Raw genomic sequence first — 23,754 nt, forward strand, 5'->3', positions numbered from 1 at the left:
TTTTTTGTTTGTTTGTTTCATTCTATTTATTAATAAACTACTTATTTACCAAAGTCAGTGACCCTATGTGTGTGTAAATAAGCTGCACAATGATCTCGTCATCTTTTCTGGAAAAAAATATTCTCATGAATTTTGTTTTCCTTTTCTATTGGGTCTTAGAAGAAGCACTGCTCTTCAGTCTCATTCTTTTCTCTACTCTCCATCTAATATGTCTGCTGCGTTGGCCTTTCTATTATGGATGCTCTACAGTAGATATCATTTTGCTCTTTATAGTCAAATGAAATTGAAAACTTGGATTAAGATGAGCTATACAGAATGAAGTACAAAGTGGCCCTTAACCCCATTCGTAACCTAAAAGAAAGAGGCACCTATTCAAAAGATTTTATTCAATCACTTCCTTACAAATCCTTATTGGTTGTTGTCCTTTCTCTTCCCTTCTTGTTTCTTTGTCTTCTTCCCTCTCTCATCCTCACATTAATCAAACTAAGATAATTTGGATGCTTTAATTGACAACCAATGAGAAAATCAAAAATATATTAAGAGAAAAACTGTTAAATCCCTCTTTACAGAGACATATCCTTACATTACTCACACATTGAAAAGCATGAGCACACAAACATGCATATTTAACTACTTACTCAAATATTTTACACATCCAAATTTGAAACATGCTAAATGTGCATTTATACAGTTTTCCTGGAGGTAACATGTAAAGCTAATGACCTCTCTAAAGGCTCTTTTGAAGTCTAATAAGATGCATCTTCAACTGGTTGAGTCAAACGCTTTTTTCTTTCATTTTTCAGTCTTCTGTCATGGTAAGGACACATCCATGTCATTATCAATCCAAAAGATCCTTTCCTTTTCCTGGTCAAAATCAATTTAACTGATGTGACACACTCCTGCATGTCCTGTACACAATTGCTGCATGAAACAGTTAACTGGTTGCATACACAGCACAGAGTGAGCTAATTAGCGATAGTGGGTATCATCACTTCTATTCCTGGCTGTTCTTCTCCCCTTTGGAGACTTAACTCATGGCCCTCGCTGGGGCCCTGTGGTTGAGGAAACAACACAGAGCAGGTCTTTACCACAGAGGTTCTCCTGTACAAGCTGAGCCAACAAGCTTCTTGTTGTTCTCATGAATAAGAGATTAAATGGCTCCTCTGAATTGAGAAGCAAATTGGCTTCCTCACCGTATGCATGGTGTTGCAGGAAGTTTCAGGGGACCTTTGAGCTGAGTTTTCACTGATCAAAAAGCACCAAGTCTAACTTTGGAAACCAACTTACTGCACTCTCCAACACCTTGAGCCTTAAAACTTTGGCATGTATGTCTGTCTGTGAAATAATTCTTATTAAGTGGTCCTACTACTGGTTGTGAATCTGGGGGGCCATTTCTAAAAGCCATAATATTTCTGGATTGATTTCCTATCTTACAAGCACAGGCTGTTAAAAAACGCTTGGAAAGATGTGAAAACTTTTTCATATAGGTAATCCATCACTGTGTACCTAGAGTAACTCCTGCTGAAGGTTGTGTTGTCTCAAGGCATTGTATGCATAGGATCAAAAATTGAAGTCACTGTGGCCTTGACTGTTAAATTTTGACTGTTATCCACTAAATCTGAATCAATCCTTAGTTGAGTCCTATTGTGGACTACTTAGATATTGTGTCCACAAAAATGAGGCAGATTGGTGGATGGATGAAAACAATATGGCTGCATCATGAGTATAGAAATTTGCAGTAATGATAAAAGAGAGGCCATTGTAAGCCCAGACTCCATGAATATGAGTCTGGTGTAAACCACCACAATCTACAGTACTAAAGGGTGGAAAATGAGTCCCATTTCCTTTTACTTGTAGTAAACTTTCAACTGGTATATTTCAGATTGTTAAAAGTTGGAATGGTTATTTAAATTTGAAGTCTCAAAATCCCAGGACAGAAAAAGCAAAGAAGTTTTTCATTAGGCTTTGTACTGGTTGATATATAATAATCAAGATATATTACTTACACATTAAATGGTTGCCAGGCTGGCCACTGTGCTTTCATTTTGATGACTGTCAGGACATCATCACCCTATGGGAGAGAGACAGACAATAGACATAAAAACTCAATCTCAGTCCCCTGAAATAATCAACACTTCACTACTGAATCATCACACACCAGAGCTGAATGATTAAAAGGGATAAATGGAAGACCCCCCCCACACACACACACCACAATTTCATCACATTTTTTAATGTATAAAATCATTATTGTCAGCGGATGGAGATGGTGTGTGTGGTCAAAGGAGCTGAAAACACACCTGCAACTGGAGCTGGAGGAATAATTTACATTTAAATGGAAATGTGCCGCAGAGAATTAAAGAGAACCTGAACGTTCTCAACAGTAGATGAGTAAGGAGGTTACATTAAAAACATGAATGTCAAAATTATGTCAAAAAACACTGAAACAGTTCAGAACAAAAAGGGGAATATTAATTCAACCTGATATCATACGCACACACAGAAATCATACCACATACTCAGGGAGTTGGACTCGGTTACAAAACTTCACAAATCGTGAAGCATAACCTGAAAACAGTGTCAACTCTTTATCTGTTGGATGCCACTGATGCCACACATGAAAAATGTGCGTCAAGATGTTCTCACCTCACGATGACAAATCAATGACAGTGGCATGTCTGTGTGCCTCTGATGCTGACAGTCATAAGAAGAACTGTAAATTGCTCCATTTCCCTTGTCACCTGTGGCCCTGACTACTATGAAGAAGAGTTCTAAAGAGTTCAAGAGGCATTCTGCTGAAAAGTGTTTTATACATGTTCTGTTTATGCATGATGTTTTGTTTGCCTTTGGAAGTTTTAGAACCAAATGGGAACATTCTGGATTCTTTATATACACATTAATATGTCTAATTGAATGATGGAAGTCAGTTTCCAGACATGTGCTTGAATGTTGCAGTGGTCAGTGGGTAACTCTGCTTCATGCACCTCTTCACCTCTTCTTGCACCTGCAAATTGTCAGCATTCCCATCTCTTGTTCTGTGGGCCTGAATTTCATTACTGCAAATCTGACAGGCTGATAATGGGCAGACTAATCCTGTTTCAAATTCCAGGATGCTACATACTGATGGGCTGTGCCTCTGCTAAATATAATATACTTATCCTCTTCGTGGGTGTTTGTGGGGAGCTCTCTCTGCTTTCGAGTAAACACTTCAGCCAGACTTAAATCATGTTTAGGGAGGCACTTGCACACTTTAAGTCTGTGTAAAATGAAACTAGATTTGTTTTCTGAGTTAGTCACATCACAGATATATGTCTTATTAAAGCAGAAGTAAGCGATCCAGTCGTTTTGGCTAACTTCTTGTCAGCCGATGGAGTTAGCAGTCCCCGCCCTCGTCATGGATCTATTGGTCCTCGTCCCTACGTCACCACATTCACATGCATCCCTTGGCTGCACACACAGCCCTTCATGCCGTTCTCTCTCCTCATTGGATAAAGGTTGTAGGATACAAGGAAAGTTTTCTCCTCGGCTTACAGCAGAGCAGAGTGACTGACAGACCCGTGTTTCGGACCAAACACTCTATAAAAGTGATTCGGAAGATATAACTATTTAAGACTTATATTAATACAAAACTTCCGCTTACTTCTGCTTTAACTATCCTGCCACATTTTAATGTTAGAATGCCAGAAATGCATGTTTTAAAATCATGACAAAATCAAGCAGTTCCCTCAGCTCTGGAAGGTGAGGGTTTGTCTGCTGCAGGCAAGCCCTGCCCATGTGCTGAGCTTCGTCAAATTTCAACTGTCAATCAAATACCACCCAACAATGGTAATGAATGTTGTCCATTATCAGTTTTTATGCGCAGTCGCTCTTATTTAGTGGTGCTGGAGTTGAGCCATTAGGGGCGGGGTCATGTCTCGCTCAGATTTATCTGCGTCACTATATTCACTATATCCCTATTTAGTCCGGCCCAATAAAACAGAGAAATTCTTGTCCTCAAAAACAGTTTCACCCTCAAACTCCACAGTTCAGTGTTTTATAGTTATCAATCTTTTCACATGTTTTCAAGAACCATAATATATTTTTTATGTTTTCAATCAAATCTTGTATTTCACTTTACACAGACCTTAAAATGAAAAACTGAGAGTATGTTGACAAGTGAGAAGTTGAGAGGAAAAGTCAAGTTACTACTTTTGGTTCAGCTTCTCAGGTAAATTCAAATAGTGAAGAAAAAATATTTGATTTGTGCTTCTACACAAGGAAATGTTTGTCTCTTGTAAATTTGCATTGGTTAAGTATAGTTTGCATGATAAGAGTAGAGTGACAGTGATTCAGCTTCTCAACTTACTTCAGGTAAAAACACAGATAGAGAGTGAGAGCTTGCTCATTTGTTCATCACCACCCCATCGCTCATGTGAGGACAGAGGTTTTCACCATCCAATTTCCCCGGCAGTAGGTGAAGAGACCGAAGCTTCGAAATATGAGTCTGATGAGGAATAGAGCTATCAAATATTGCTCAAAGATCTTTAGAGAAACATATTTCACAACCTGCAGTGTCTGAGGCAGTGACAAGGATCACTAGTGAGCCAAAAGAGCAGAAAAAAAGACTTCCGCCCACGATTTAGTCTTTTGGCAGCCTTTTGTAGAACAAATTGAACTGTCAAGATGTGACTCATAACTACTGAAAAGGGCACATTTCATGTTCTGCACCTGTAACCCCCACAACAACATAACAGTTTTCTAAGACTCTCTTTCTTTCCCTTAATTTTGCTCTGTAACATCCAGAAGTAATTACACCATATAATGAATGGCTGTACATACAGGTCTGATAAAAGCCCTCCCTTGAATAGGCTTCCTAAAATGTTATGAAATTAGCATGATTCTCCTTTGAAGGTAAAACAAGGTAATAAAAGTGACAGGATGGGGTGTGTGGACGTTAACATGGTGCAACGCTGTCCCTCTCTGATAAGAATTTAGTTTCTTCTTCTAAGGAGAGGACGCTCTGGACTCCTACTCCAGAGTGTCAGCAAGTCATGCTGCTTAGCCCACTGCATTAACAGGATCAGAGAAGCTGATATGATTGAATGTTCATAAGTTATCAGCAGGCACTGTGTGTGCCTCTGATCGCCACAAGAACACTGCAAAATATAAACCCCAACGACAGGACTGAAAGTACAATTTAACATCACTTTGAAATCCTTATGAGGTATTTTGTATGACTTTGTAATGACACGTGCATGTGTTGTTGTCTTGTTGTACAGTAATGTCTATATTAATGTTAAACTGAAAGTAGAACCAGGTACAGGTGGGATCTCACAATTGGATCGTATTCCCTTCAGTCATAATCCAGTCTGCAGAAAGTCTCTAAAGAGAGTGTGATTTCTCAAAATCACATACTCAACCAGAATCCTGTCACTTAGTAAATCGTTAGACATTTTGCTGGATGTTTTTCATAATTAACTACAAACTTGTCAGTACAATGTCAGTGTGCTATGCAGCTGCCAGAGGCACATCCACCCCTGAGGACAGTCCTATTCTTTTTTTTCTTATAATAAGCAGTGACTTCTTTCTGTTGTGGAGATGGATTTAGAGCATTAATAATCAATTTTTATTCAATATTAAAATGGACTACGGTAGTTTTCTTTGCTAATAATTACATTTCATGTTGTACAGTTGCAGTTTTAAACAGAGAGAAAAGATAACCCCTGATAGACTGAGTATCTGTGTTGCATGGACAATTTGCTTTTTGAAATTACTTCTAACTTTTTGCACTTCGGTTGCTTGAGCTCAGCACTCAAGATTTTTCATCTTAGTCACCTAAAATTCATGCAAATCAAGAGCATTACACAAGTAAATAGCCTCCTCCATCATTTAAAGTAGAACTTGCAGGCTTCAGTTAGATTATTAATCGACCAGGTCCAGGAACCTTACACCCTAATGGACTCATTTTGATGATGATATGAATTGTTCTCTGTGTAATACAAATCCTCAGACACTCCTACATCTTTCTTGGCACTGTAACGATAGAAAACATCTATAATGTTTATTGTGCAATCCAGTCCACTTTAAAAGACACATACTGACACATAGTTTTCACATAAGAAAAAATAAAATGGAAATGGGTGGCAAGACTCTAAACTCTGAATGGCTAGAATGGCCTTTGCCTTATAAGTGGATCTAACATGATAGACATGTTTAGATTATTCAAATTAAAGCCAATGATCTATATAAATAATTCAAATAAAAATGTCTATTTCCTGACAAACCCTGAGAATAATGTTGTGATCTCATTTCTAATCAAACTTGTGAAGATCTGGGTCTCAGGTGGTGGTTTAAAATCAGTTCATTTCAATGAAAAAGTGGAAACAAAAATTGTTAAATAACATTTGTAACTGTCATCACTAATATCTAATTGAGTCTCTCATGTGTATGCATCTGGAAACCATTTCTCTTTTTGACTCAAGAGGTAAAGCAGCATATTTTGGCTGTGTCCATCCATTAGAGGCAAATATTGAAGTATGCAGGCATAAATAAACTAATTTTTACCACTTCACACAAGCTTGCCCTTAGGTTTAATGACTGGCAGCACAGATATTTATTGGCTTAATGACGAAATGTGCAACAGATCATTACCTTGGCACAGAATCCCAAAACCCTTGCATTTCTCAATTAACAAGTATAGCTGCACTTGCATCCATTCATTCAGTTTAAACCATTAGTATTCCAGACTAAAATGTCAGCCCATGTTAACTGATGTCACTGACAGAAAGAGCAAAATGAAGAGGAAAGTTTGCTTTTTCAAAAGGTTAGCACCCTCGAATGACACAACATTTAAGGGAAAGGCACAAGATTTGCAAATTTACTGCAGGCTCCTGAGTGAGAGCAGAACAGATTACCCATGGATCAATTTGACAAGCTGTCAGCTACTTGCATATACTTTCACAACTTCAGCCAAAAATCTGGGGGACTAAAGTGAACTTTATATTACATCCTCAGTACCTCTAAGTGCTGCTATTGTTGTCTTTCTGATCAATTGTGTTGTGCATGATCATTTTAGATATGGACCAAAGGTAGAGCCATCTCACGCACATCAGTAATGTTTGTAAAAAAAAAAGCACAAACTATCTGCAATACCTAGCCTTTTTTAAAAGTGCACAATAGTTTTTCTGATAATAGAAAAAAATATGTTTCTCTGTCTATAGCACCTATCATGGTTAATTGTGCTGCTACAAGAACAACACTGCAAGAGGAATGGTTTCAAACCACTGCATGTCTCATCCTCTCTTCATTTTAGAAACGCAGTGGGAGGTGCGGCACATAATAGCAAAATCCTGGAAGCATACTCCTGCCAGCAAAGGCAGCATCATTCTCCTATAATTTGTGCTAAAAAATGCCATTGTGGTTTCTCTATTTTGTTTTTCTGTTCATTTTCTGATCATTTGTTTTTCTTAAATGGTTTTTACACATTAGCACCGCTGTATCAGTTTCAAGAAGAGTGACTGAAGAATGTCCTGTTAATTGGGCAACTAACATCTCTAATTAGCAGATTAGCAGAGGTATTTAATAAAGTAGTCCATGCCTGTCTTCACATATATTATACACATAGGAAGGCAGGGAGGCAGACAGGGATATGATTTCAAAAATAATGGGTCCTGTCTCAGACTTGGTGACTAAATGTGACACTTGGTGCAAGTGACACAATAGTTTCATACTTTTAGACTATGTCACTTCTTCATCTAGTGCCCACATTCGGCCTATCTGTGAACCCATGGCCATGTCGGCCTTAAAATGAGGTGTTGCTATCCTGCTATCTCAGAAGGCAATTACGCAACTGACCAACAACCTGGTCTAAAGTCAGTGGCACAGTATGTCCCTGTTATTTAAAGGCATATTGTCAAGAGAATATGCACCAACATACACTGACACACTCAGTGAACATGCTTGTTACACATATTGAGAGTGAGCTGAAAAGGCACCTAGATGTTGGAGTTTCTATGTGACATGTTATGTGTAGTGATGTAGTTAAGTGTCATGGATGTCTCCTGCACAAAGCTCTGCTGAAAAGATTGTGTATTTACTTCCTGGTAAATCCACAACAGTGTTCCCCATCCATCACGTAAATTTGTCCAAAATTTCATGACAAACTGAAGATTTATTCACACCTCTCATCTCTTCGACATAAACCATTTCTATTGCTTTGATTTGTGCTTACTTCACAGTAGAGCTACAGGGTGTGTGTGTGTGTGTATGTGCCAGGACTGGGCTCACTGGTCATTCAAAATATGTAATCAAGTGACCACTAAAAGAAACTCCATTAAAATAGCAATACACCAAGGTGGAAGAGCATTTCCCATTCCCTTAAAAAGCCAGGCTTTTAAAAGGAATGGGAGCACTGTGACTGGTTCATTGGATGTTATGCCCAAAACACTCCCATGATTAATTAACGGATGAAGTACAACCCCTTTGAACCATGCGCCTGCAGCAGCGACTGTTTTTTCCACTGGTAAAATGGCAAAAAAAAAAAAAAATACATATGGGCCCGCTCTAAATGCGCCACATGCTTTGGAACATGCGCTTTGGATCGTTAAAATTGCCCATGTGTTATCTCCTGTTCAGATGAAGCGTATTTCCACTAATGACAGGGATGTCTAAAGTTGAACCCCATTAGCAATGTTACTTGTCCCTTGCTTCTCCTGCCAAACATGTCCAGCAGTTAGCTTTCCAGAGAGCCTGTCATTTCTCACCACTAATTTAATATTGAGTAAAAGCAAATCTATAATTCTGTTGTATCCTGTTAGATGGCAGCTATACGGGACAACCTCTCAGGAACTCATTAGAAAGCCTTGAGAAATGTCTTTTCAATGTATATGCTTGAAGAGGGCAAGCCATTGGTTACTAATAAACCCACATACAGTCCTGCTACTTCCTGCCTTTACATTTCAAGGTTTGTTTTTTCATTTTAATTGAAATACCCATTTATATTATTTTTATGGTCCCATCAAGCTCCTTCAAAAAGCATGCTGCCTCGAAATAAGTTACAGTCAGTCAGAAAATAATTCTGATTTATTGCAATTTTGAATGGACTCATTTGGGAAATATGGAGTTTTCACGATTAATGACTGAATAAATGAAAACTGGTGCATTACTGTTGATCTCCTCTCTCTCTCTTCATGTTTTGTTGTTTTTCTCTGAGCGCTCTGGTGTTACCTTTGACAAAAGATCATTAGTGCTGCATTTTCGATCTTCAAGCTGTGATTTTTCACAAGATGTTCAAAACATTTTGATTATTTTTTTGCAAAGTTTATGTCATTCCTCACCGAATCGCCATTTCTGTTCCAGTTTCCCTCAGGAATGCAAATCTGTTTTTGCAATCAATCATATTGTATTGTTGCATCATGTTGCGAGTCACAATCCTCCCGTCATTAATCACTGTCAGATCACGGCAGCCAGGCACATCTGCCCAACTGGACAAACACGGCAGCACAAGTCACAATACATGCAACTTATTAATATATTCTATACAATAACCCAACATCTGCTCCAAGTCAATTATCTCACCATAGTCCAGTGTAGCAAGGGCACATTTATCAACGTCAGGCTAGCAATTTACTCCTTGTGTGTTTGTTTTTCCTTTTTTTTTTTAAACCAAAAGACCATTCTTTTTAATAATTGGTGGTGGAAATATCGTATCATGTGGCTGAGAGCTATGCTGCTACAAATTATTACTCAGTGGTTCAAAACTGAAAATAGAGAGCAGAAGCATTTCCTAAAATTGTTGAATGTTGTTAGGTTATGCACACAATGTGCTGTTCGACTACATCTGAGGTTTTCAGCTCGATAAATATACTCTAAACACCTTTTCTAAATTTATGACAAACTCAGCAGTGCTTTATAAAACTGATTGGTGCCATTTTTGACTGAGACCATCTGTCAAATTGTGCGTCACAGGTGTTTTTGTATGAATGCATCTGAAATCAGTTTGATTTCCATCATAAAAAAATATCTGCAGCATCACAGCTCAGCTCCCTCATTTGATCGACTCCTCGTCCCAGAAATCGCCCTGGTCCACAATCATCAAGGCCAGCCCAGTGCCCTAATTTCTGTTGAGAGGAGCAAGGATTGAGGAGCGTGAAGGGATCCCTGAAGAGACATCAGCGAGTGCTGGGATGCCAGACTCCTTTATCAAAATCAATTTATATATTAATGTAAACATTATTCTGTTCATGATCTACTATTTCTTTTCATTTTTATCACGGCTAAAACTATAGTCAGAAAAACATTTCATTGTTTTGTCATCTCAGTTCAGCCACACTGCTGAAAATCTGAGTGTCTTGGGTGATACTAGAATTTGATATGAGATATTATAAATACAAAAGAACATTAATAAACTACAAAATGCATTTCCTGAAGGAAATACGTGTGAATGCCGAAAGCCATTGCACAAAGAGTGCAAGTAGTGATGCGACATGCAAAGACATGACAGAGGCAGGAATCGGTCAGAAAACCTTTACTCTGCCACTAGGCCACAGAGAGCATACAGTCTCGTAAGTGTACTGTGATAAATCAAAGCTGTTTGAATGCTCACTGAAAGTATTTTGAACTTTTTAGTTGAATGGCGTGTGCAGCTTCAAGTATGTTAAAGTAGTAAAATTTGACATGACAAATATATCCAAGGCAGGAATCAAATCCACAAATTCCTGAAGCCCGTGGAAGGGATCTAGCTGCGCAAAGAGGCCCAGTCAGACAATTCTGTAAGTCTGTCTGCTGTTTTGAGCACAATACACACCCATTATAAAGTTGGATTTTGTCAAAAATATGAATGATTTTAAAACTGCCAAATATCAGAAACTGTTTAAGATATAAATAAGATGAGTAAAAGAGGAATAAATTAAAAGTTTGTCTACAGCTTAGAAGTCGAATGAAGTCTGTAGCAGAAATGCTGAAGTTTTAGAGGTTCAAAGAAGCACAAGATTTGAAGAGTTTGAAGACTGTTTCAATGTATTTTCTATGGGACAATGCTTTCAGCATTCACACTAATTATGTAAAAATAGGGGGGGAAAACTGCCCCACTGCTGCAGTGGAGAGGTGAGGGTAGCTGTTGGCTCTTGTTACTCTCAAAACAGTCTTGGTGGCATGAATTCCTCAAGATGACTCTGCTCCATGTTGATGTGGTTGGATCACATAATCTCTGCAGCTTTGTGAGAGCTACACATTAATGCTGCCAATCTCCCTTTCCATCAATACTGTGATTGGCTGTGACTGCCATGATTGATTTGCGCTGAGGGGCCCAAAGTTAGTCAAGAAAATATTCCTCAGTAACTTCATCATCAGTGTCAGTCTTAACAGTTGACACACGGCAGGTTGGATCCATGTTGTCATGCCTTTGACGACAAATTCTAACTCTACCACCAGAAGCCTCATCAGAAATCCAGATTAATCAGATCGGGTTGTGTTTTTCCAGTTTTCATCTGCCTGCTGCAGCCTCAGATGTCTGCTCTTAGCTGACAGAAGTGGAACCTGATGTGGACTTCTGCTGTTGTATCTCATCCGCCCCAGGGTGCTCTGACCTCTCTCATTAACAAGGCATTTTTGTCTGCAGAACTGCCACTCACCGGGTGTTTTTGTTTGTTGTTCTGGAAAGTGTAAATCTACAAACTGTCCACTGATATGAGAAGAGAATACAGGTTTTTACAAACCCAAGGGGGAAAGAGGGAAAAAAAGACAAAGCACTGCTGTGCTGGCAGGTGTAATCGGTGTGGCTCTTTATTAATACTATTTGAATAGTTCATATTAGGGCAAATACAAATTTTCAATAGGCAATGAGGAGCAATTAAAGATGACTGACATATGATTCAGCTACAGTTTCATCAGCAGAAATGGATGTTGCTTCATGGACATTTTGAAAGAAGGTGGATGCAGCTATGAGGTGATTTGCCTCTATTTCGTACAGACTACATTTACTTTTATTTCCTCTGTCTGAACACTAATCTCATTTTTCAATCATTGCATTTTATGAAGCTGATACTTGCTCATTTGCACCTCAGAAATTGCTACACATTGCATTTTCTCTACAACAGCTGGCAAAGATCTCGTCCGACAGCAGAATATGTGAAGTGATATCCAGACACTGCTGGAGTTCATGGTGGATGCTTGTCTGCTGTTTGGTTTTGAATTTGAATAAAAGATGAAATCATTATCAGCCAAAACACAGAGTCACTGAGTGTCATTTAGCCATCAGATTTTGATCAAATTGCTTTGCAGCATCACCAAGAGGCAAGCTAATGTACAGTAATAGTGTTGTGAGTTATAATTCCAGAATTTTTATGCCAACGTTGGGTGCTTTTACCTCTTAATGTTTATCTGGAGGACGCATTTTCATCTGATTTAATCTCCACGTCTGAGTACGGGAATCAATATTTGGTTCTCAAGAATGCAGACAGTTCACACAGAAACTGATGAATATTTACATCAGTGTCACCAGTGCATTAATGCATAATTAGGCTTTTCCTTAATTTGCATTTGATTTTGTTCTTGACCCATTAAATAGCAACGCTATTTGCTAAAAGTGAAGCCATTGTCAGAGGCCCCTGAACCTCACAGGGCAAGTCTGTCCTGCTGTGGTGGAATTGACCTGTTGCCGTCTCTCACACTGAGGAGATCAGCCATGAAATTGGCTCAAGGCGAGCTGGGGTATAGTCTTTAGATACTGCCTCGGTGAGGTAATACCCCAAGTAGTACATGGCCTCTCGCCTTGGCACAAAAAAACCTGAGCAACCCTAACATTGTTTCCTTCTCTTCCATTACCAGGACACCTGTGCTGGGTGGCTGTTCTGCATGCCCACAGGGAGCCGTTGTGCTTCTCAGGCAATGCCCTGCTTCACAGTGATGAGGTGGAACATCTTAATGTAATATTTATCACAGGATGGCTTGTACTGTTTTTTTCTGCTGTACAGTATAGCTTGGGAACATTTTCTAGTCCTCTTTCCATGTAAAGCATGTCCGCATTTCTATGTATCGTATGTGATCTGTGCACATGGGCATGGTAATCTGTGTTGCACCTGAGCCTTTTATTGACAGGGAGTCGTGACCACATTAAAGGTCAAGCATTAGGCTGGTCGTATGCTGTAAGTGATTCTGTACATGCATATCTATGTTTGTGTTGGACCAGCTCGGACACAAACACAACTACTGTGCAGTGCTGATTATTGAGTAGGAGTGTGCCTTTGGAGTTCATTCCCCGTTATATATTTGTTTCCTATTTCTTATTATTTGTTTATGGCATATAGAATTATTTTTCACATTTTACATAAAAAAATGCTACACATGCTCTGTACCAGCATGTTAGCAAAATAAGAATTATTCATCCGGTTATCTAATTAAGTCAACCAATTAGTTGGTTTTTCACACTGAGAAAGTTCCCACCAAATAAAACCCCACACCAGTTGAGAAAAACTTCAAACTGACTGAACTGAACCACAATGACAACTGACAGAGGGAATGTAAAATGTAAAAACTTTGTAAATGTTGCCATTACATCACAGTTACAAGTGTTGAAAGAAGCATAATTCTCTTTCTGTGCCTCTTCAGGACATGAAGAGTGTTAAAGTCCAAGGAAGAAAAACACATTCTCAAAAGAAATGTAGCTATTAACCCATATGGATTTCCACATACATAAAATATTTTAATCTGCCTCTGAATTGACATTTATCTGAAGCATGGAGGACAACTGGACGACCTATACAATAATTAGTGAAAATGCATATCTTGTCATTTCTCACTCCTTAGACAACTTTGTGCAGTACACTATTCTCTAATACTCATATACTTCACTACTTTTTCTTTTTTTTTCTCCTTTTTTAAAAATCTCTCAACAGTTTGAAATGTGTTTAATTAAACTGTCATTAAAATCCATGTTCTCTTCCTATCTTAAAGAATAATTTCACAACTCTTAAACAAAATGTCACAGTTTTAACCATTTTCCTCTTAAAATCCCCTCTCCACACCCTCATCCTTCAATCAACACTCCTACAGTCTGTCTGTCATATCCTCTGCAAATTTACTTTTCCTGTGGCTCTGAATTTAATGGTGAGGAACACCAAGAGTTTAGATGAAAAAAAATCAGAGACAGAGATAGCGTGTGCCTCAAGCAGCAAAAGAGGGCAATTTTCTTTCTTGTCTTTGTCTTCTTTTAGAGTTATTAGTATGACATTGAGATGATCAGTGGAATTATCGTAAGCCATTTGCCCCCCTCCTACGAAAAACCTCTTTGAAGTCAGAGTGAATTACAGTACTGTATATCCAACCTTTTTTGTTGCCAAACAAATGCATTTGAATGGGTGCATGAGCACAGACAGTAATATTGAAGATTATATCATATGTTCTAAGATAGAACCAAAGTTAATTAAGGTAAATAGTTTATTTACCACTTGGAGTTTATAAGAGAAAACACTGGTCTTCGGAGAGACGTATCCATCTTAAAGCCTGTAGGCAGAAATCAGCTGGATATGAGAGGATGAGGGTGTGCATAAGTATTATAGGTATACCATAGGCTAAGTATTCATTAAGGTCATCTACAGTACCACGAATGTGATTTTAACATTCTAGTCCTTTTCATCGATTCAAATCCATATTTACTTCAGTTTAAGATGATCAGATTATATAAATGTTGTATAAAACAGTCCTATAAAATCTGATTAACAAGACAATCTAAGACCACCGGCTGCCTTAAGTTTAATTACAGTTACACGTTTCATCCCAATATTACACAGTGGCATCTTTGTAAGATCACTAAGGAGACTGCACTTTAAGGGCCGCTCTGCTTCCTCTTCACCAGCATTAGCAGATGCCCATCCCTCAGCAGCCCTTTACACGGTTTTATGCGACTAATAAGACTTGTTAAGTGCTTTACAAATTGGCAGACATTAGAAAGGGAGATGAAACATGAACATTAAAACCAAAATTAGGGTGTAATGTTCAAAAAAGAACAATAAAAGTTAAAATAAGTGCAAGAGCTCATAAAAGAGTATATGCGTTCAGTTGGTGAAAATCTCACAAACGAGCAGGCTTCAGGGCTCCTTTTAAAACTGGGAAAAAATAAAGAAAAGAAAAAGCTGCAACCACAGCAAAAGCTTAATCATACATCGGTCTTAACCTCTGGCCACTAAAAATTTCTGACTGCCCTACCTTTATTGGGGTCAGGAGGAATGTAACTGGCTTAATACATTATGTTACAATGTGAGACTGCAGCACTGTAGACACAGGAGAAAATAAATACCATATAATGGATCAGATTAAAGTGAAAGTACTCTCTGTGTGCCAAAATGAAATAATTCTCTACTGTGAAATCACTTCATGAACCAAGGTTAAATCTATTACTGTAGCATGTGTCACTTCAGCTTACAGATACACAGTAATAATACTGTCATTTGTCTAAAGTATTTATTTAGAATTCAAGGAAAAGAAAGTTGAGATCTTATTGAACCTTTTCAGAAAGTTTCCAATTAGTTTACGTAGGTATGGTACTCCTCTTTGTTTTGCATTAATCACAATCTCCTCTAAGCACTTTACACATACACAAAGCATGTAAGGGATGCAACATCACTCAGTATAATATTCAACCGTTCGGCATGGCATCCAAAGTTCAATACGCGCATGTGAAACGCAATATTTCCGTTTTTTGTTTTTTTTCAAGTATATTTTTTGGCTTTTTGCCTTTATTGGATAGCACATAGTGAGATAGACAGGAAAGGGGGAGGCAGAGAGAGGGGGAATGACATGCAGGAAAGGTCTGCTCGACGCGGGATTCGAACCGGGGACGCCTGCGTTGAGGACTGTAGCCTCTACATGGGGCGGCCACTTTAACCACCCCAATATTTCCATTTTTGTGTATATCTAATAGTTTCCATTTCATTATATTTCTCGGTCTCTGGGCCTGTCCCAATATGCACACTCGATCACACTTACACACTTGGGCACTTGGCGTGCGCGTTCATGGGCTTAGTGTCAGTGCGCAAGTGTGTCCCGTTTCTCCAACGACTGAAAGTGCAGCGCGTTTGATTTGCACTTTACCCACACTTATGGTAAGACCGCATCCGAGCGGTATTTGGCCAAGTATAAATCCCACAATGCACCACGTTGAAGTCCGCCGTCACCCAGAGCCACAAGCCCGTTTAGGAAATGCGATTGAATTAATCCCAATAAAATGAAATTAACTTTCTATATCATAATTATGACTTTTTAATGTCATATTTTATATTCATCATGCTCTGTTCATGTTTTTATTTTTTCGTTTTTCTTGTTTGTTTTATTTACTTAGCCTACAGAGTTGGGCTTACATGTTTATGATCTGAATCTTGCGCATAGAGACACTTTAGGAGTAGATGAGACTGTGATCCAGCAGCACTGTTTATTAAAACTGTTGCTGTGCTGTGTGTGTCGTAGTTGTGCTACTGTGCGCAATGGCACAGGCTGCACTTGTCAAGTGTGTCCCGATTGCTTTTAAATCTCCCCCCACACGCTTGGCCACTTGATCCATGCTTGCACACTATATGTAAATATACGTTCCGCCGGCAAAACGTCACCAAAGTGTGTGCGTAACCAAGCGCACTGAGCCAAGTGTGGAGGAATGGGACAGCCCCTATGTTTGTGTGTGCCTGTGAGTCTCTGCACTGGGATAAGGAAACACCTTGTATCAAGTAAATATCCAATCACAATGCACGAAAGTTTGGGGAGCCGGCTGTACTGGTGTCAGATTTCACATGTTACTTCAGCATGGCGAGCAGAGAAGAGAGGCAACAGGATGAGGACACACCGCCATCTTTTGTTTTCGGCTTTCAATATAATGCTGAGCTAGAGAAAACCAAAAATGACTGTCTGCAAGCATTGTCTGACCACTAACCTGTCTACACATCTGTGGCGCCATCATCCAATGACATCCCTGTCTGAAAGTAGAATAGCTGAACAGGTACTGTAACATCACGCCAACATCCAAAGAGCAACTGATGCCTTCCATCAGACATTCTCCACAGGTTAAGAGAGACAAAAAAATGGTTTACAGCTGTATTCGCTGGTTGGAGATGTGGGCTTTCATCACCTTATGTCCCTCTTGGACATACAGTATTTCTGCAACAAGGTAATCCCCGAGCTCTATGAAACAACACGCAAAGAAAACATTGTTTGGAGTAAAGAAAATAGCATTTTATCTTTCATTAACTTCAAGACTTCCTATAAAATTCACCTAAAAAACAACCCACCCTCCAAAAAAAGAAAAAGAAAAAGAAAAAAGGGTACCAGCAACAAAGCACATATGCAATCATGACCAGCAAACATTCATTTACTCTTTAAATTGATGTGCAGTCAAATCCATCAAATAAAGAAGAAGTGGAAGAGAAAATAACTGACAAGCAACACTATAAGGAGCACATGTTGTTTAGAATTTTTGCACAATATAAATAAAAATAAATATAAATACAATAACATTTAAACAATGTTCAGTTCAAAGATCTCAGTGGGAGAATATGAACATGCAGAGGGGGTTTGACATTACGCCACTGAATTTAGATAACTACATATCAATATGCATATACTGTATCTAACATTTTATTTACAGATAGTTTTTTTGTGTGTGCTTTTTTTAATATGTGTGTTCAGTAAAACAAAGTTGCTTATGTTGTGAAAAACTACCTCTTTTAAAAAAGTGAATCAGTGGATTCATTTCCAGAACAGAGGATTGCTTGTATCCATTAGAGAAGACGTGTAGATGACATACTCTCTTGTCTTGGAGGGAAAAGATTCATATTGCATGAATAATTTCCATCTAGTTCTGACAAGCGCAGTGAACCTTCATTTGCGATGCTTGATTTAGCATTTGTAATTCCCTGTTAGGCAAGAAACGGCATTTAAACTGGCATCACTGCAAATAAGAAATGGTTATGAACAGAGTCACAGTGTTAATGTGGTTTAATACTGACTGCTTGCTCTACTGACTTTTGTAATGGTTTAATATGAATATGGGTGGGAAGGCAGCCACACAGTTGCCTCTGTGTTTTCACACTGCAGAGGGAACAAAACCTGTCAACAACACATCAAAAACATGCTACAGAAAGTCAACTAAATCTACAGTTTGCATGAAACAGTCAGCATAAAATATTTTAAACATCATGTCAAAGAATACCTCCAAGCTTTACAGCATACTGCACCGAGACACAGGGAGTAAATGGTTGTGAATGAGGGACGATTAATCAGCGTATTTTTGCCGCCTACGAGAAGTTCCGTCTCAAAACAATACACCAGTTCAAGAGTACAATATAAAGTATAAATTTACAATGCATCAGCTGGTCAGAAAAAAAGTTAGTTAATCCGGAAATAACCGCAGTTATGACACCAAACAGCTGAACAGGTGAATTGATACAGCGCATCGTGAAGCCTACCTGTGCAGAGGAATACTGAGTGAGTTAGTTCCAGATAAACTAACTTTTTTCCCAACCAGCTGATGAACAGAGGTTATACTTCAATATCAGTTTGACATTAGATGGACTGAGCAAAAATGACAAGGAAGGACCTGAAGGTCATGAGATGTGGAGATGGGTAAACAACATATAATTACGGGAGTTGGCTATAGGGGATGAATATCAACAGCCAGATGACTAGGATTAGGAAATCACAGATAGTATGCCACATATTTTATAAACAGTAAATATTGCTGTTCAAATTTCGAATAACTCACCTCGGATTAGACTGAATACGTATACTGCTTGTTTGTTTTTTATACTGTGAAAATCTGTGATAATAAACACCTTATATTTTTGGAACACAAATCATGGTTCAGTGGGGGCTGTGGTCAGGACGTTGTTACATGGCCAAGAGTGGTGAGTTATCAGTTAAAAAAACAAAACAACACAACAGATGCCGATTATTATAAAAATGCTGAATATTGGTCGATATTATTGGCCCTGACGATAATCGGTCAAATCATAAATTAAACAACACCAATATCCTAACTATCTTTACTAAAAGCATTTCCCAGTCTGATGCTGGTATTGGTGGGAGGAGAACAGAACAGAAAAATATTCCTTTTTATCATACATAACACCATGGTTGGGGTTTGGTTCGATTTAGGGAAACAATGTAGTTTGGGTTAAAAGTGGCTGCATTACTGAAATTAATGGACACTCATTGCCATGGTTACAGAAATAAAAGCTTATAATGGTCATGTGTACAAAAGAAAAGAAAAGAGGGGTTTGTCACATGAATGTAAACATATTCCAATTTGAGGACAATGCAAGGACCGATGCTGCTGCTCTTCTTTGGTGAACAATCTGGGTTACAGAAGCATTCTGGATAGAGGCCTGAACATTGACTCAAATGCTACAAAACAAGCCCAACAAAGACTCTTTTGTGAATATTCTCAAGTACTTTGATGCAGATATGAACATTACAATCAAGCTTATAAGACCTTGCATCCAACATCCTCTTCTGGAGGACAACCGTTCAGAAGAAAGAACAGACTAACAAACAAAACACTTGCTCACTCACAAGTGTTCACTCACTAAAGAGCAGCTTACCTGCCCATGTGTGTGTGTGTCAGTTGGACATTGAAGCAAACGCTGAGAGGAGGCTGCTGTGGAAATTGCCTGTATCATTCACAGTTTCTGGTGAAAAATGATTGTAATGGCTATTCCCAGCTCCCGGTGGCTGTGCGACCGACATGAGGGAGGTTAACATCCCTTCACTCACTGGAAGACCTCCATGTGACACGGTAACAGCTGGAGCTCCTGCATTTGTGGACCCCTTCGGAATAACAGCCACGGCACATCCTTGTATAATCATCATGCTAAAAAGATCATTAGTGGTAATTACCATGCAAATACCATTGTTATTTCTTCACCTCATTAATATTACCGGGAAACCTTATTTCCTCTGAGTACAGAACTATGCAAATCAGTCATTCATATGCTGTGTCGCTGCTATAATATATCAAAGCAACCTGATGTGGAAGACTTGGGGATGAAAACATGCAACATGCTTTATCTCTTTGTAACTTAGAGGCTGAACAGACATTTTCTGAATACAGATAATTATCAACTTGCAACTATTAAATACTCATGTGATCTACTTTTACAAATGCATAACAAATGCATATACTTTTTTTCCTGTTTCATTAGGATTCTACTCAACCTTAAGGTGGCAGAGTACTTACTTTTCTATTCAAACTGGTCCATCTATTCCCTAGGACATGACAATTATGTGAAATTAAGAGCTGTTTTTCCGCCTGCAAGCCAAAGCCCCACTTGGTCTAAAGGAGCTTTACCCTTGGTGAGATAGGAGCTCCTCTGATGTTGTAATCAAAGTTCTGCTCAGGAATCTCTGATCTGTCCGTCCCAGCACGTACTCCAAACTATTAATAGACATTAAAAAAATTGCTTCAAAATTCCAATGGGATGCAAGCTGGCTGTTATCAGCACGTAGTGTAAAGGCTTACACAGCCTTCAGGTGTTAATTAAATCTCCACTGACATTCCCATATCCTGCCCTGCAGAATAAGCTGCATTTCAGATACTGCATAGGTGAAGTCACTTCAGTCACACCAATCTTGCTCAAAACAGGACAGGAGAACATACCGCAGGCGATGGAGGAAACACTGTGACAAGAGAATCTTCCACGCTTAAGGCAGATGAGTTTGTAAGTGCTGACTACTTCTCTAGAGAGCCGTGAATTGATTTGCTGACCGTGGCTGTCCTCGGTGGCAATCTCTGAGCCTTGCAGTGCAGACTGGAAGCCTATAGTGCCGCCTGCGTGGCACACTCATTCATCAATCAGCGCGAGCCATCATACAGCCAACTCCAGCAGACCTGGGCCCAGGGCTAGGGGATATTATTAGAGATGAATTGAGGTAACTGCCTTTGATGACCCAGTTCATGCTGTCTGATGCTCTCTAAGCCTTTCTTCCATTCTACCAACTTTTATTCTTACTTCCAGAATCCCTGATCTGTAAGGAGGTCAGCGGTCATTGAGGCTAGATGTACTGCACTGCAGAGTGTGTGGTGCTCCGGAAACTCCCCTGACTGGTAAGAAACACAACTTTACCAACTCATGTTGGGTCCTGAAGTTTCATCAGATGTTTTCCATCCAATGTATATCCTTAATGAAGTGCTGTTGCACACAGCTATGCACCAGAATACATAATTCCGTCCAAAACTCGCAAGAGACATTAACTCTGCATTACCTCCAAGGGGGAAAACAAAACAAGAAACAAAAACATGCTTAAGGCAAAACATTACTTTGCATAGATGCACAGTATGCAAGAAACTGTCAGAACTATATCTATGTGCAGAATGTATAATGTATGTGTCCATTTGACCTTACAGACAGCATGTAAAGGATTTATTACTTTTAATAACCAAAACTTGATCTGCCTGAAAGTCAAACAAGATACACCCCTAATTACAGTGTGCAGAGGGGATTATACATCCACCTATTATTACAAACACACTGACAAGCTAACTTTTCAATACACTGCTACAAAACTGTCCAGTTTCACTGCCCCATCCAATATGAAGCCGGCCCAAAGCTGATAACACAAATGTTCCTCTTGTTTTGTTAGTTGTCTCTACAGGCAGAGAACAATCATAACTGTTTTTTCTGTCAACCCCGCCTCCCCCCACGCCCCCCACACACACAAGTAATGAGCTTTTTAATGCATTTGAGAAAAATATAATGCAACATTACAAATGAAAGACGCTGCACTAAAAGTAATGGAATAAGCAATAACCTGGAATTAGCAAAACATTGTTTCTGAATAATAAATCACTGCCATCTGCCTGACTTGTGAAAAGCTCCTGTGGACGAATAACAGTGATACAGCAAATGATAGAAGTGCTTACAGCAGACAAATGTTATGATAATTAGAATGTATTTTGGTGCTGTATCATATATTAAATACAATATCAAGACAAAATCAACATGTTGTAAAACTGTATTGCACTTTGTGACTGACTTGTTAGATTGTTAGGAATTCAGTTTGTGTGTGGTCAGCTGTCTATCACAGTCTGTCACCTTCATCTGTCGTGAGGACAAACTGCAGGTCCCCACCCTACCAAATGATATGGAGATTGCAGTGAATGGGGGACCCTCAGAGCCACGCTCTCATTTACATAGGACAGGATGAGCCTATACTGAAAACAGATTTGTCAAGGACACCTCATGAATAAAATATCACACACATGTATAATGAGGGTTTATTGTATTTAGCTGGCCATGATCTCATGAAGATCTAAGAGATAAGAGAAGTCTCCCTTCGGTTGCACAAAAGTTATGTCAGGAAAATCAGCTTTTGTAACAACAAATAACTCAGTGAAATAACTTATAATACTCCCCTTCATCTAAAATACACATTTACATTTGAGTAAAGGTGAGAGAGATAAATGGTCTCATACACGTGCTTCCTTACAAATGTCTACACCACTCTGCTGCTGAGATGTTCTTGCATGTGCTCTAACACTCTCTCTCACCACTACACCTTTTATACTTCTGTGTGCTCCATTTACAAGCTGTGGCAGTTTTGGCACTACACAACAGAGTCAGACCAACAACACACACGCACAAATAAACAGATACAGACATATTAAACATGAACTCCTAACATTAAATTCATAACCAGGCAATATGAAAAGCACTTAGGAGGTAAACACCACATGAGATGTATTAACAATCCTGATTTAAAATGATAAAAAGGGGAATGATTTCCCTTTAGAGACTACAGATATATCAAAACATTCCAATGTTTAGCATAAATTAGAATTTTAATTTCCCTAAACTGAGTCATCTCACACTGACAGGGACAGACAAATATTCAGAGAAGTCCTAGCATATTCAAATAAGACAAACAAGGCTCATGTTTAATCATCAAACGCTGTGGTGCACTAACAGGAGGAACTGGAGCGCTGTCCGGTCCTCTCTGCTTTGCATGCTACTGCTCTCTTATTCCAGTCAGCTCACTGGACACCGGGATGGCTTTATCAAAGATCCCTCCGGCCAAGATGTCTGAGATTCCAGAATAATCCATCTATTATCCCTGTGACTGTGGATGTAGCTCTGAGTCTTGAGTCAGCCAGCTGCACCAAGGACCGGTTAAGTCAACATTAAGGCCCGGCCCACACACACATACACAGATGAATATAAAGACAGACCGGATCATATTGAGTAGAGGTACATGCCAGCTACATGGAAACACCTGCATGGGAGGCTATTGAGACCTGTGTTCCCTTAATGGCAAAGAGCAGCATTGCTCTGACTTACTCATTATGAGAAAAATAAAGAACCCACTCATATGCCCACACTGTGTGCAAGTGCACACCCAGACACACATACACAAAGCACATATTGGCTAACTCTACCCCCACTGCCTTTCAAAATGTGCTTGCCTCTGGCTGTACTGTTCAATTTCGGCAATCATAATAACAGTCCTGGGAACCAAGGCAGGCATTTAGGCTTTTGAGAGCTTTGTTTTCCTGAACAGGAATATCTCTGCGAGCCTCATAAAGCTGACTTGACAGACCAAGAGAGGGCTGCCAGCCAAAATTAAAGAATTATTCCCTCCTAAACACTGGTGTTCACTTTTTTAAAACTGGAAGGCTAAAAGATACCCAGAAAACAAAACTGGAAGAAGTGCAGCATAGTGTGGGAGAAGTGGCCATTGCAGGGGGTTGATGAAGAGCAAAGGATTGTCTGTATGCTCTTACACCCACTGGGGCTTGGCATA

General features: G+C 39.1%; 1 protein-coding gene across 1 annotated transcript in view; it reads right to left on the reverse strand.

The window, feature by feature from the left end:
- The window catches only part of spon1a (spondin 1a), a 63,138-nt gene that overhangs the window by 13,061 nt on the left and 26,323 nt on the right, over positions 1-23,754 (reverse strand). The window contains exon 7 of the mRNA XM_085762931.1: positions 2,007-2,071. Coding sequence (XP_085619057.1) covers positions 2,007-2,071 — 65 coding nt within the window. The remainder of the gene's footprint in view (positions 1-2,006; positions 2,072-23,754) is intronic.

The sequence above is a fragment of the Trachurus japonicus genome, chromosome 3 (assembly GCF_045865225.1).
Source record: "Trachurus japonicus isolate A0001 chromosome 3, Traja_1.0".
NCBI classification, from domain to species: Eukaryota; Metazoa; Chordata; class Actinopteri; order Carangiformes; family Carangidae; genus Trachurus; species Trachurus japonicus.